This window comes from Meles meles, chromosome 15 (assembly GCF_922984935.1).
Source record: "Meles meles chromosome 15, mMelMel3.1 paternal haplotype, whole genome shotgun sequence".
Lineage (NCBI taxonomy): Eukaryota > Metazoa > Chordata > Mammalia > Carnivora > Mustelidae > Meles > Meles meles.
Window position 1 is genome coordinate 18,845,802 of NC_060080.1, and position 13,282 is coordinate 18,859,083.

Here is a 13,282-nt window from a genome sequence, read left to right on the forward strand (position 1 = left end):
TAAAGATGCATGTCCTATGAAATAGGCAAAACAAGGAATTTACATAAATAATTTATACTTCAGAAAATTAAAGTTGAAAAATATTTCCATATCATTAGAGTTCACAGTATTTAAAGTAAATCAAGCTTTCCCCTTTATATTTCAAACTCTATTGTCTCAGCAGAGATGATAAAATCTAATCGGGAACAAAATGATCAAGTTTGTGTTCATTCAGTGCAGAGAGTAGACCGACTTCAGCACGAGGCTGTGCCGCGCCGAGGTGGCGGCGCTTCTCCCCAGTCCTCCACCTCCTGAGCGCCTGTGGCCCGGCACAGCACCACCCCGCCGACCCCCGGCCAAGGCCGCCTGGCACGGGATGGCTACAGCATCACCAAAACCACCCGCCCTGGGTACATGCCGGGACAGTGTCCGGTGTTCTGATGCCTCATTTCCACTTAATACTTTTTATAGCCCTGAAAATGGAAACCCTGGCATCTAAACACAACCAGAGATGTTAACACTAATAAAAGGCACTGTGCTATGGGTTTGGTTTATTTATAGGAAAGATCATGGTTGCATAGATTGCTAGCAATTTAGTGTGCAAGAAAATAGCCCCGCCGCGCGTGGCCCGTGATGGATGAAGCCGTGGTGCTCCTTCGGCCCAGGTGCAGCACCGGCCATCTGGCTCTAGCCCCGGCCTTTTGGGCAGATCCCTGAGCCCTCTACAGGAGAGTTTTTTGCTCAAAAAGCTGTAGGTCAAAGCGGACCCAGACCTCCCCCGTGGGGACCTCGTGCAGCAGGAGTCGGCGGGTTGTGGGGCCTTTGCTTTCCTGTTCTGTGCGGATTTTCGCCACTGGAACCTCAGTACGACCCAGGAAATCTGGTGAAAAGACATGCCAGAGTCAAAGTTCCTTCTTTATAGAAGTCGTTAAAGGAAACTACCCCAGGAGGAGTGTCTGAAGACATTCTTATAACTTTCAGTTCCAGCCCAGTGGCTGTCACTGCGACTGGATGTGTGCAGAACAGGGGGCGTGTGGGAGGAGACTGCCTCATTGGGCTCCAAGTCCCTCTGGTCAGAGAAGGTGTCAGCCACTCAGGAGTGCTGGGGGCAGTGCTGTGCTGCTCTGTAGGGAGGGGCTGGGGTCCCTAATGGAAACACCCCGGAGGGCACCCTTTACCCCGGAGAGGATCCCCCTCCCCAGCCTTGCTTCTCCCCACGGGCCCCTGTCCTTTTCCTTAGGTGTCATGGGGTAAAAAAGAAGCCAAGTACCCTGGACCTAGACCCCAAATTCTAGAGTACTGGGGAAACTTTGGGTTCCCTGGTCGAGTTATACTATACCATCCGGTGAAAACTGGTCTCTGTCAAACATGGTGAGACACAGCACATCTTGGTAGAGATCCTTAATAAAGAACTGGCAGTTAAAGTTCCACTTGGGATTGAGCGTGTCCGGGAGGGTCCTGGTGGTAAAGCTCTGGGAGCCCATGCTGATTTCACAGTATGGATTGCTCTTTCCTGAACAAAAAAACAAAGCAAAGACAAAGGTGGCACGTGTGGGTAGAATAAAGGACAACAGCGCCTTCCTTGAGCAGAAGCAGGATCCAGACCACGAGATCGGGAGTCACCCTGGGGGCCCGGATCTGCCCGGCAGTCTCCGTGTGCCCAGCACCGACAGCAGCACAAGCCTGGAGCACCCGTGCGGGCTCCCGTGTCCCAGCTGCCTCCCACGAGCCCGGGCAAGTGTCAGTGCGGCTTCCGCTCAGCTGCGCTGAGGAGGGAGGTACTGGAACTTACTGGGAAGACACACCGGTGATAATATGGGTCCCACAACCATTTTAGTGGCAGTGGAAACACTGATTTTTTTAAAGTGTCCCATTATTCAACATTCAGAAGAGTCACCAGCAAAGAACAGAGCAGTTACCACATTTGTTGAACAGGAGAAGCATTTACCATTTGGTTTACAGGCTTTTAATTCTGTAGCTTCGATGACCTGCACCATCAGACGCCCAATGCCTGAAGTCTTTTGCGAGCGAGCTACAAAGGAGGAGGAAAGCCCGGTTAATTTCTCCTCTGAGCCTGCAGGTAGCGCACGGAGGACATGGAGCTCTAGATGACCTAACGCTCCCCCGTGGCCCCTGCCACGGTGCTGGGCCTGGCCAACCAGCATCTGGGCTGCTCTGCCTTTGCCCAGGCTGTGTCCCTGCTGGGGCGCCTTGTCCGCTATCCCTGCTTGTCTGCATCCTACCCAGCCTTGAGGATGCACACTGCCCATCTGGACCCCCATCTCTGCCCCCCCCCCCTCCGCCCCCGTGCGTCCGTTATCCCCAGCTTCTGCGCGTCCTGCAACTTCCTCTCCGGGAGAGGCCGCTGTAGAGCTCGTGTTTATGCAGCCTTGCATTAACGCTCCGTTGCCTAGCGATGGTCACAGTAGTAAAATAATACATTCTATCCATTCAGCACTTAAAAGCAGCTAACATTTATTGGATACTTTGTGTCAGGCACCGTGCTAGACCTCTACAAAAGTTTTATTGGTTAAACTGCACAATTACGTGATCTGGTCGCTGAGAACTACCACCTCTACAGGGGACAACCGAGTCTGACAAAGGACTGCGACCGCCCCTGACACAGAGGCTGTCAAAGGCAAGGTAAAAAAAAGTCACCACCAGGTACCAAAGGCTATTAGTCACTCACCGTCATTCCAGTCACATGTAAACACTTCAGCTTATGAAGCAGTTTCACTTAAGACCTTATTTTGTTTTGAGGATGTACTCAAAACCCTTTCATATTGGAGGGGAATGAGTCTGTGAACTCTCGATTATCTTGGTAAATAAGAAGTTAAGCAGGTTTTGCTCTCAAGCGATTAAAAATGAACAAAGGCCGCTCGTGAGCTACTGAGTTTTCAAAATGTAGGGCGTGTAAAACTTTATGACCAGTGGTTCCCGCTGGCCCCTGCCAACTCCTCCAACGCGGCACTTACACTCCGTTCCCCTTAAAGAGAGGGCTGGGCCATACTCATCTTTGAAGGCCCAGTTAGGACTAGCACAGGGCTTGGCACAGAGTAAGTAATAAATGTCTAAAGAATTGAACATAGAGAAAATGCATAATAGTACATATAGATATTGATGTTAAGCAAGACTAATAGAAACACTGATTTATGTCTTTGACCAATTAAGAGATCGTTATATGCTTTACAGATCATTCAGTCGTTGATTCTTCAATAGCAAGCATTTGAAGTACCATTAAAACAAGATTCAATCAGCAAAAGCCAATTCGCACATACCTTTCAAGAGATATAACAAAATAAGGGGAACCTGAATAAAAAAAAAAGAGTTGCAGCTACAGCAGGGGACCTGAGGGGGAGGCCTGGAGGCGGTTCAGTCAGGCAGTGGTGGGGGCGAGGCAGAGGGAAAGGAGAAGTGGGGCTGTGCCCTGAGTCTGGGGTAGGACATTATCCTTAATTTGGGAGGCAACAGGGAAGACACTTAGCAAGGAGAGTAAGCCCTGTAAGAAGAATGCTCTGGATGAAAGGGAAGGACGATGGGGGGCTTTGTGCCAGGGTGGAGGTTAGAGGGTCTTAACTGGGCTGTGCCGCCAGGGAAGGACCAGGGACGAGGGAAGAGAATGACAGAAGGTGTGCGACGCGGCCTCCGAGCAGGGGAGCGTGCGGGCTGAGAGCCTGCAGTGTGGGTGGCGGGGACACCACAGCCATTCCCAGGGCTTCCCGGGAGACGCCAGGGTGCGAGGCCCAGCAGGCGGCCCGGAGAAGTCGCGGCGTGTCTGGAGTGCGGGCTCAGGGAAGCAGCCCAGCATGACTTTATGGAACAGCAGAGGGACAGAGAAGCTTAGGCGAGGGTGGCTCCGGGTACAACGGGAGAAGGAGCCTTGACTTCCTGCCGTCGGGTGCAGGGGCCTCAGAGTGAGTGAAGCCATGGGTTAGGTCACTGGTGTCAAGTGAGGGAGCCAGCTGCACACGACGGGGACAGCAAGTGGGGCGAACGGCATGTGAGGAGGAGGAGAGTCCTGAGATGTAGGCCCGGGTGTCAGGGAGGAGGATGGGTGGACGTGGAGGGGGGCTGGGGCAGGCTGTGGGAGAGGAGGAGCGGAGCCGTAGGCAGGCAGGCCACAGACGTGAGGTTGGGTGAAGCGAAACGGACCAAGCAAAAGTGGGCTTGGTTGTGCAAAGGACCCTCTTCCTTCGCCACAAGAGAAGGGAGGTCCCAGGGCTGGCACGGGATGCCCCCCATCTGCGTAGTGGGTAGGGGGTTCGGGGAGGCCCCGAGGGCAGCAGCAGACACCGGGATCACAACTGCCTGGTCCCCCAGCAAGTCTGTCCTTCAGGCTGTCGCTGTTTATCCCCCTCACCGCAGGAGCAGCAGCTTATGTCCTGAGGGTAGGGCCTGTCCCCCTCCCCGGGTCCCCTGGCAGCTGCTTCCAACCCTCCAGGGCACCACCAAGTACCTTGATAAGCTTTTTCCCGTTTCTTCTTTTCCGTGTCGATGTACTGCTCGGAGGCCGCCTTGATCTTCTGGACCCAGGCAGTCCTGCAGGAGCAGAGCACAGGCGTGGGGCGGCTTTCCCGCACGCCTCCCGGGCTCGGCCAGGGGCGCCAAAGCGCGGCCCGCGCTCGGCTCTCCGGCGCTGCCCTGGGCTTTGACAAGCTTCCCATCACAGACCGAATGTTAGTTCAACCGAAAGACTTGTTCGCTACTTGGAGATCAGGTGGGCAGCTACTGCTTACAGAACACCAGGCACCGGCAGGGTGCTGGCACCCAGAAAGAGACTCAGGGCGCCACCGCAGTGGCAATTCAGCACGACAGAGGGACATTTGACCTGAAAGCAAAGAAGCAAGCGCACGGAGGAGGGGGCAGGCCCCCGTCTGCCGTCACAGAGGTGGCCGTGGAGGATGGTGGCTGGCCGGGCAGAGAGCAGGAGCGCGGCGCTCCACACCAGGCGGGCAGACATCCTGGGGGGTGGAGGGATGGGGCCGGGCCTGAGAGAGACACACGCCGGGCCTGAGAGACACACACACACACACACACACACACACACGTCTCAGAGACTGGGCGAAACACACACACACACACACGTCTCAGAGACTGGGCGAAACACACACACACACACACACACACACACACACACACACACGTCTCAGAGACTGGGCGAAACACACACACACACACACACACACACACACACACACACACACACACACGTGTCTCAGAGACTGGGCGAAGGAGCCCGGCCTGCCGCACGAGGGTTTTTAGCAGGAAGCAAGGTGCTGGATCTCCCGTTGTGGAAGATCCTGAGGAGAGATCGAGGCAGGGACACAGGCTGAGCTGATGGCAGAAGCCGGCACGTCCACACCGAGGCGGGCCGGTGGACTGGGCTGGGCGGGACTGGTCAGGGGAGCCTGGGGTGCAGAAGGAGCAGCGCTTGAGCATGGGCTGCAGGCGGCTAATGGGACGGAGCCGTCCAGGCTTCAGGGCAGGTCACAGGTGGTCAGGACTGACCTCTCGTTAATGTTGTCTGTTCGGAGGGTGTAGACCCGGTCAATGTGAGAAATGTGGAAGACGGGCTCCTCGCTGGAAGGGTCTGTGGGCAGTTTCACCAAGACTTCATTCAGGAAAATGGGCTGAAAGAGTTAGGGCCGAAACACAGGCTGTGAGATGGGCCAGAACCCTCCACCCGCCTGCGTCTCCGGAGAGCTGTCTGTTCCGAAGAGCCTTGTTGAGAAGCAGAGAAGAGGCTGGCTTCTCGAGTCTTCTACTTAGGGGAAAAAGAGACGGTGTCCATTTTGTGGAAGAAGTACGTTGGGCAGATCAGAGATTCCTGAACTGGGGACAGGAGTTCCGAGTGTCCATGGGACAGGGTCGCTCAGCACCCTGCTCCCGCTTCAGTTTCACAGAGACCTGATGCTGAACGTGGATGGGGGTGGGCGGGGCTACATGTCAAGTTTGCCAGGGAGGAGGCCAGAGCCCACAGCTGGAGTCCAGCCATCGGTGGCCAGAGGGCAGTGAGGGCCCCGCCACACTGGGCCTTCCTCCCTGGGACGTGACAGAGGGGGAGTGACCCGTCTGGAGACGGGGGAAGAGAGTAGCATGGGGACCAGGAAGGCTCGGGCCAGGAAGGAGGTCCTCGAGGTGACGGAAACACCTCGTTACGCTCCTGACGCCATGGCCGGGGACGTGACACTTACCGTTTTATACATTTTGAACTGGGCATTGGACTTAGAGCTGAAAAGCTTCTCGGAGCCTGAGGAAACAGCAAACTGCTTGACCATGCAGGTCAGGAGCAGAAAGTCGTTGAAGAGGAATCCATGTAGCTCCTTATTGCTCTTGGTCTTATATAACTTTCCACTGTGCAGAAGCTTCCGGGGCCCCAGGCAGTTGGTGAGGGAGTTGAAAATCAGTTGCTTAAAGAGAAATTGTCGCTTTGTGAGTCTCAGCACAAGCCATCCCCGTGCCCCGTGGGGGGCCAGTGCCCCGGACCTGAGGGTGCTGCGGTAGAATCTTGTAGTTGGGAAGGTGGCTGGAACCATTCACCTTGACACAAAAGATCCTTGTGTTTATTCTTCTTCAGAGTTCAGAGTGGCATCGTGAAAATGATCACTTAGAGCCACGGAATATGGATCTGAACAGCTGGATTCAAGGAACTCAAAAATATCAAAGTTCTCTTTCTAAGAAAGGGAAATGACACCCCAGAAGGGACAGGACGGTGAGTCCCTGGGGGCTGGGCTGAGACATACACTGTTCACAGGCTCCGGTTCCCCACCCAGAGGCTGCCCAGGGGGCCCCAGCTTAGCCCCATGGGCTCACCTCTGCGAGACCGTCACACTGAACGTGGGCCTGGATCCACTCCAGCCGGTCGGAATTTTCTTTTTCCCGAACTCCTTCATTAACTTGGGAGCAAAGCTCCTCTGCCCGCTCAAGAGCCAGCTTTAGGGAGGAGTGGTCCACGTGACTCTCCAGGGTGTTCTCCAGAATCTGGAAAAGAGTGGGCCGCATCATCCGGTGAGCAGGGTCATCCGCCCGCCCAGGCGTCGTGCTGGCAGCTGCACGTGCTGGGCGCGGGCCACTGGCCACACAACGGTGATGACTGTTTGCCCTTGAGGAGCTCGCGGCTCCTGAGTTCCTGGGGCGACAGGGACTCAGGTAAAGAGGCTGTGCCAAGTGCAGCACAGATGAAGCGCCCCGAAACCTGTGGGCATCTAGGGGCTCTCGGCGGGGTCTCAGCAATAGGACCTGTGTGAAAGGGGCCTGCCTGCCACCCCCAGTCACTCGAGCCAGTGCCTTTAACCCACCAGGGGACCTGGCTGCCGCTCTCAGGGTGTGAACCTGCTGAAGGATAATCGTGTATAACATTCTGGGGGTCACTGGTCTTTTTAAAAAATCTGCAGAAAGCAATGAAACCTCTGCTACAGGAAAAATACAGTAAAATCATGTCATCCCCTAGTAGGAGACACATTCGGTTCATTCCGAAGCGCCTTCAAACTAACGTCACAAATGTAAAAGAACAGAGGCGCAACCCCCGTGCGGCCCCAGCAGCAGATGCCTCCTGACTGGACTCCGGTCACGGCGGGACCACAGTCCTCTGCCTACAGCTCCAAAATGGGACAAAGCCCCGAAAGTCTAATGTGTTTTCCAATATTCATTTGGTGGCAAAACCTGACCTAGTCAGAAGAGAGGCCTTTATTTATTCTACTCGGAAGTGATCACTCATGTACGCCACCGTAGGAATACTACCGCGTTTGGCTAAAGGCGATGGCCAGGTTTTGTGGTGATGTCATGTAACAGACAGTATTTGAATTACTCTCTGAACTTTGAGACCCATCTGGCCCACACTATTTCAGCTAAGGGCCTGCAGATGACTGTATTAAGGGGTCATCACTGTGGCCGAGGTCCTTACTGAGCCAACATGGCTTAGAGACCAATGGTCAAGGGATAATCCATAAAAGCGAGTCTTATACTACTTCTGCTGTTTCCCTTTGTAAGGTGATTAAAACTGCATCCGTGATAACCTGAGGAAAGATGCTTCTCAGAAGGCACACTGGCTCAAGAGGGCCACCTAGTTTCTGTTAAAAGATGGATGGATTTTAGGACTGTTGAGTTAGCAAGTTGAGGTGGGCATGGTGCGGGGTGGGTGATGAGCCCGGTTAGGCTGTGCTGAGTCGGGGGCTCCTGAGACAATGCAGGCACAGGTGCGCAGCTGGTCGAAGAATTCGGCTCTCACCCGGAAGACTGGAGTCCAGGGTTGTACTAGCGGAGGACTCTGTCTGGGCTCAAGACAGGCTCTGCAGCTGCAGACCTAGAGGGCAACCGCCCTGCCTAGAAAAACACACTCTTGACTCTGAGAAGCCAGCGGAGTTTCCTGGGGGAGGGGGCACAGGTTACCCCAGTGACCCTGGTTGACCTGTATTTGCCTAATCCGGATGCCCGTGGGCACTCATGTGTGCATACATGGTCCAGCCATCGGACCGTGTGGCGGGGGAGGCTGGCGCTCTCCCGGGCTCCCAGGCTAGGGCCTCCGTGGCCCTCTGCGGCGCCGCTCCATCCCAGCCAGGGCACTCACGCTTCTGATGAGAAGAGGGTAGCGGGTGATCCTCTGCATGGGCTTCAGCAGGAAGCTGGACAGGGGCATCCCCTTACAGCGAGGGTCAGACGCCAGCTTCTGCAAAGAACAGAGAGGCTCATGAGCGAAGTGCAGCTTGGAGGAAAACAAAGGAAGCACCAACTGTATTCCTGATGTTGAGCACCTTGTAGATTTCTAATTTCTCTTAAAGACTCAGGATTCAAAAATGATATGTCTCAGATGAACAGACCTCCGAGGGGAGGGCAAGCTCCCCACCCCTGTTGGTCAGCCCAGCAGAAGCTTTCAGCTATCTCTCTCTCTCACACATGGATTTGTGGCTGTGCCGTCTCTCCCTCCTCCGCTTCTGGAAACACTGACTGCTGTCTTCCCAGCCGGCTCCTTCCAGATCCCCACTTCCTTCTTCTCCTCTCCCAGCTCCTAAGGGTAGGTGCTGCCCGAGGCCCCATGCAGCGAAGTCCCGAGCGTCACCCAGACCCTCCCCAGAGCTCTGTGCTTGCCGCGTTTCTCTCCTTCCTACCTGGACCTCCCACTCAGTACCTCGACACACCCCGAAGTCATCACCTTCCTTCCCGAAAGCCTTCTCTTCCGCCTCTGTCCCTGAGCTGCTGCACCACTCTGCACCCCCCCACCTTCCCTCCACACGCCGGGAGTCCCCTTGCACGCCAGTCCGTCTTCTAAATAGCTCTTGATTCCCCCTGCCTCTGCCCGCCCATTGTCTCTGCTTTGTTCAAAACAGTCACTACCGTTTACTGAGCACCTACGATGTGCCAGGTAACGAGAGCATTACGTTGACTACTGTGCCTTCTCTCTCTCCACCTAGTTCATACTCATTTCTGAAGACTCACATTATGCCTCCCCTTGGGCAGCCTCTCCCCTTCCTTGACCCCTTCCCTCCTTTTCAGTGATCCTTCTCGAGCCCCACAATAACCCGTGGACACCTTTATCGTAACGCCACCTCTGGACTGGGTAAGACAGGGAGAGGGATCACGTTTGAGTTGTCTCCATGACCTTGTAGACTGTTAGCTCAGGAGACTAAGTACCCCAACATATTTGCTTCTACTCTTATTAATACTGTACCTGAGTATAACACTAAATACTAATTTAGTACTAATTAAATACTAAATACTGAGTATAATACTAATACTAAAGTAGTTAGTATTCTTGGGTGACTTTTTTTTTTTTTTTAAAGATTTTATTTATTTATTTGACAGAGAGAGATCACAAGTAGACAGGCAGGCAGAGAGAGAGAGAGAGGGAAGCAGGCTCGCTGCTGAGCAGAAAGCCTGATGCGGGACTCGATCCCAGGACCCTGAGATCATGACCTGAGCCGAAGGCAGCGGCTTAACCCACTGAGCCACCCAGGCGCCCCGGGTGACTTTTTTTTTTAGTGACCATTTGTAATGACTGAAAAGCACATTTATTATAATTTTACTATTTGCCATGACAGGGTCCCTCCTTTTGTTTTTGGATGTATCTAAGATGCTATCTATTTCTGTATTTTCTGAGACTTTAAACAGTTACATTTAGAATATTATTGCTCGATTTTGCTTTTAATGTAATGTAACCGACACATGCCTTTCATCATGAGACTATACACTTATTCTTGCTATTGTTAACAGGTATGATGACACCAACACCCTTTTTACACTGCGGCTCTTATTACTATTTGGAAAATTAAAAAAAATCTTTTACTCATGCTTTAGAAGGTAAAGATCTAATTTCTTCTTAAAGATTTTTATTTTTAATAATCTTTGCGCCCAACGTGGGGCCTGAACCCACAACCCCCAAATCAAGAGTCACACGCTCTACCAATTAAGCCCAGGCACCCCTAAATATCCTTCATTCTGCTATTCATTATTTTAAAACATTTGCATGCACTCAGAGTCCCACATTTATCTGCTTATCCTGACCAGTGTTTGCGTCTGTAATCTCGGTTCCCTCATATGTTTCTTCTAGGTCATTTCTAAGCAAGCCCGTGCCTCCCACCCTTACTGCCAACTTCATGAAGAGTCAGTCCTCAGGGCGTTACTTAAGTCGAATCATTTTTGCATCCCGGAGATCATCATAAGGAAGGTAAATATAATTAATTTATTGAATGCTTATACGTGCTGGTCTCTGCTAGAAAGTACTTTAAAAGTAGTATCTGACCATCTCTGGGTTACACACTGGAGCCTGAAGGCACCAAATGTTAACTAGCTTGCCTTGGCCACACGCCCCGCCCTCTGATTCCGAAGGCTTTATTCTAGGATGATGCAATGTGGCCTCCTGGGATGATTCTATTTGGTTATGACAGACTCTTCTTTTCATGTAAGGCTTAATTTTATTCACTAATTTTTATTTTATTTTAAAGACTTTATTTATTTGACACAGAGAGAGACAGTGAGAGAGGGAACACAAGCAGGGGGAGTGGGAGAGGGAGAAGCAGGCTTCCCGCTGAGAAGGGAGCCAAATGCGGGGCTCCGTCCCAGGACCCTGGGATCATGACCTGAGTCAAAGGCAGAAACTTAAAGACTGAGCCATCCAGGTGTTCCTATTTGCTGATATTTTAATTAAGATTTTAACAACTATATTTATAAGAGATATTGGGTTATAACTCTTTTTTTTCATTTTTGTAATTAAATACAAATGCAAATATAGGCTTTGGGGGGTCAGGAACACTTTTGCCTTATACAGTGAATTAGATGGGTTTGTCTTTCTTTCTTTCTTCTTTTTCTAACATTTATTTATTTGAGAGAGACAGAATGAGTAGGGGCTGGGCAGAGGGAGAGGGAGAGAGGGAGAGGGCGGGCAAAGGACAAGCAGACTCCCCATTGAGCAGGGACCCTGGGATCATGACTTGAGCTGAAGGCAGACACTTAACCGACTGAGCCACCCAAGCGCCCCAGAGTTATATTCTATTACTGCATTTCAGTGTATCTGTTCTTAGATATATTGAAATCATTTGTGCTTTTATCTTTATTACTTACTCCATTTTTTTGTTGGAATTTTTATCCTCTGCCTAAATATCTCATATTCTATGCTTAATTATTTTTTCCACTCTTTTTTGATAATGAAGACATTAAAATGATGCATTCTCCCTTCAGGCACTGTGGCTGTAACAGACCCCAATATGCAGTATTTCAGAAACCAAAAAACAAGAAGACATGTAGAAAAGGAAGAAAACAGATTTGACTCTCATTTCTGCTGTCACCACTTTAACATGTGTGGGAAGAGCGTGTATTGCCCAACACGAGCGAAGATGCGTTCGTGTTCGCACCCCGGGCTGGACTGCAGTACCCGCCGCACACGCTCGCTGCTGGATCTCAGGGCGGCTGTCATTGACCCCTTACGCTACCCACGGTGTCTCTGACGGCCCTTCTAGTGTGACTTCGCACCAAGGCTTTGTTTTTAATTTACGACCATGGCACCACGGAGCTGAATGTGTCCTCCTCCCATTGGTTTCTGGACTTTCTGAGGACATTGGGGTGCACGTGGAGCACATGGACTGAGTCACACGTGTGTGTTTAAGTAGCGTCCTAAGTCCTAGTGTCCCCCTTCTCCTCTCATTTCCTTTGGTCCCACTGTATGCATCCACTGACAACATTTTATCTTGTTGCTTTTGATACTTGTTGCTTTTTTATCTTGATGCTTTTATATTTAATATAAATTTAATAAAGTGACATTCTGGATATTTTTGGAGTATAACGTAGCTGATTTAATAGGCTTAAATAATACTCTACTAATAGATGGGCAACAACATGGTCCCAGTGCCAAGAAAAGTCAATTCTACATGGACGGTAACACCAACACTCAAAACATTCTTTGCCAAATTGGTGTTTCCTTTGGAAAGCTGCACCCCCGGACGGTGCAGCGGTCTCTGCCTCCAGGCTCGGAACGGGGAGGCCTGCCCACGATCCCAGAATGGAGTTACCTTTAAAAATTCCTTGAACTCCGTGTCTTCGTCCGTCTTCTGCTGTAACAGAGCTGCTCCGTTCAGCTGACAGCTGCAGAACCGGATGTAAGCCTGCATGTGGGACAGCTCAGCGGCCAGGATGTCCCCAATCGTCTGCACGGGCATCTTCTCTCCTCCCGTCTTCTTCCGGACCCGCAAGGCCCTACAACCAACACACTCCCACGGTCAGTTTCTAGCGAACACTGTTAGTAAATAAAGGATGAATAGCATGGGAGACTAAGGTAATGAGAACCAGTGAGTTACCTAAACACCTGGCACTGTGAGGGGAGAGTCAGAAGGAGGAGGCAGCGGGGGCCTAGGTTCTGCTGGCCAAGCCAACCTGGGTAAAACGTTAGCAAAGAAGAGTAAGAAAACGGAAGTCTCTACACTTGGGTATTTCTAGGTCCTTGGACTGCTCTGGATACATTTTTGGTTCTTAGCAAACTTCCTTTAGAGAAATTCTAATGTGTTCTCAGCTGAACCAAGAAGAAAGGAATTTTCTACACTCTGTGTAGGGGAAAAAGGGAGCAGAAGCCCACAGAGGCCAGGCGTGGAGGGAGAGGTGAGCACTGTCCTCAGGAGAGCGGCTGCTCCCTGAGGAGGGCAGAGATGCAGCAAGGGCTGGGCTGGGTGTGCAGAGTCCCCTGCGCCCTGGAGTCCATCCTCACCGGCGAGAGGGAATGGAAGTCACCCCAAGGAATGGATTTTCATGCAGGGACTGAGGAGACGGCCAGACCAGCCAGTATGCCTGGGGTAGGAGCTATAGCTTCTCTCCTACTTTAACT

At 51.9% G+C, this 13,282-nt stretch overlaps 1 protein-coding gene across 3 annotated transcripts in view; it reads right to left on the bottom strand.

Moving 5' to 3' along the window:
• Nucleotides 1-205: 205 nt before the first annotated feature.
• ITSN2 (intersectin 2) overlaps nucleotides 206-13,282 on the bottom strand; it is a 137,504-nt gene continuing 124,427 nt past the window's right edge. For all 3 annotated transcript variants that reach the window (XM_045978872.1, XM_045978873.1, XM_045978874.1), the window contains 9 exons: nucleotides 12,477-12,660; nucleotides 8,546-8,644; nucleotides 6,793-6,960; nucleotides 6,174-6,389; nucleotides 5,488-5,609; nucleotides 4,436-4,518; nucleotides 1,928-2,011; nucleotides 1,319-1,492; nucleotides 206-859 (listed from right to left, as the gene is read on the bottom strand). In XM_045978872.1, the coding sequence (XP_045834828.1) occupies nucleotides 702-859; nucleotides 1,319-1,492; nucleotides 1,928-2,011; nucleotides 4,436-4,518; nucleotides 5,488-5,609; nucleotides 6,174-6,389; nucleotides 6,793-6,960; nucleotides 8,546-8,644; nucleotides 12,477-12,660 (1,288 nt within the window). In that variant the 3' untranslated portion in view covers nucleotides 206-701. The remainder of the gene's footprint in view (nucleotides 860-1,318; nucleotides 1,493-1,927; nucleotides 2,012-4,435; nucleotides 4,519-5,487; nucleotides 5,610-6,173; nucleotides 6,390-6,792; nucleotides 6,961-8,545; nucleotides 8,645-12,476; nucleotides 12,661-13,282) is intronic.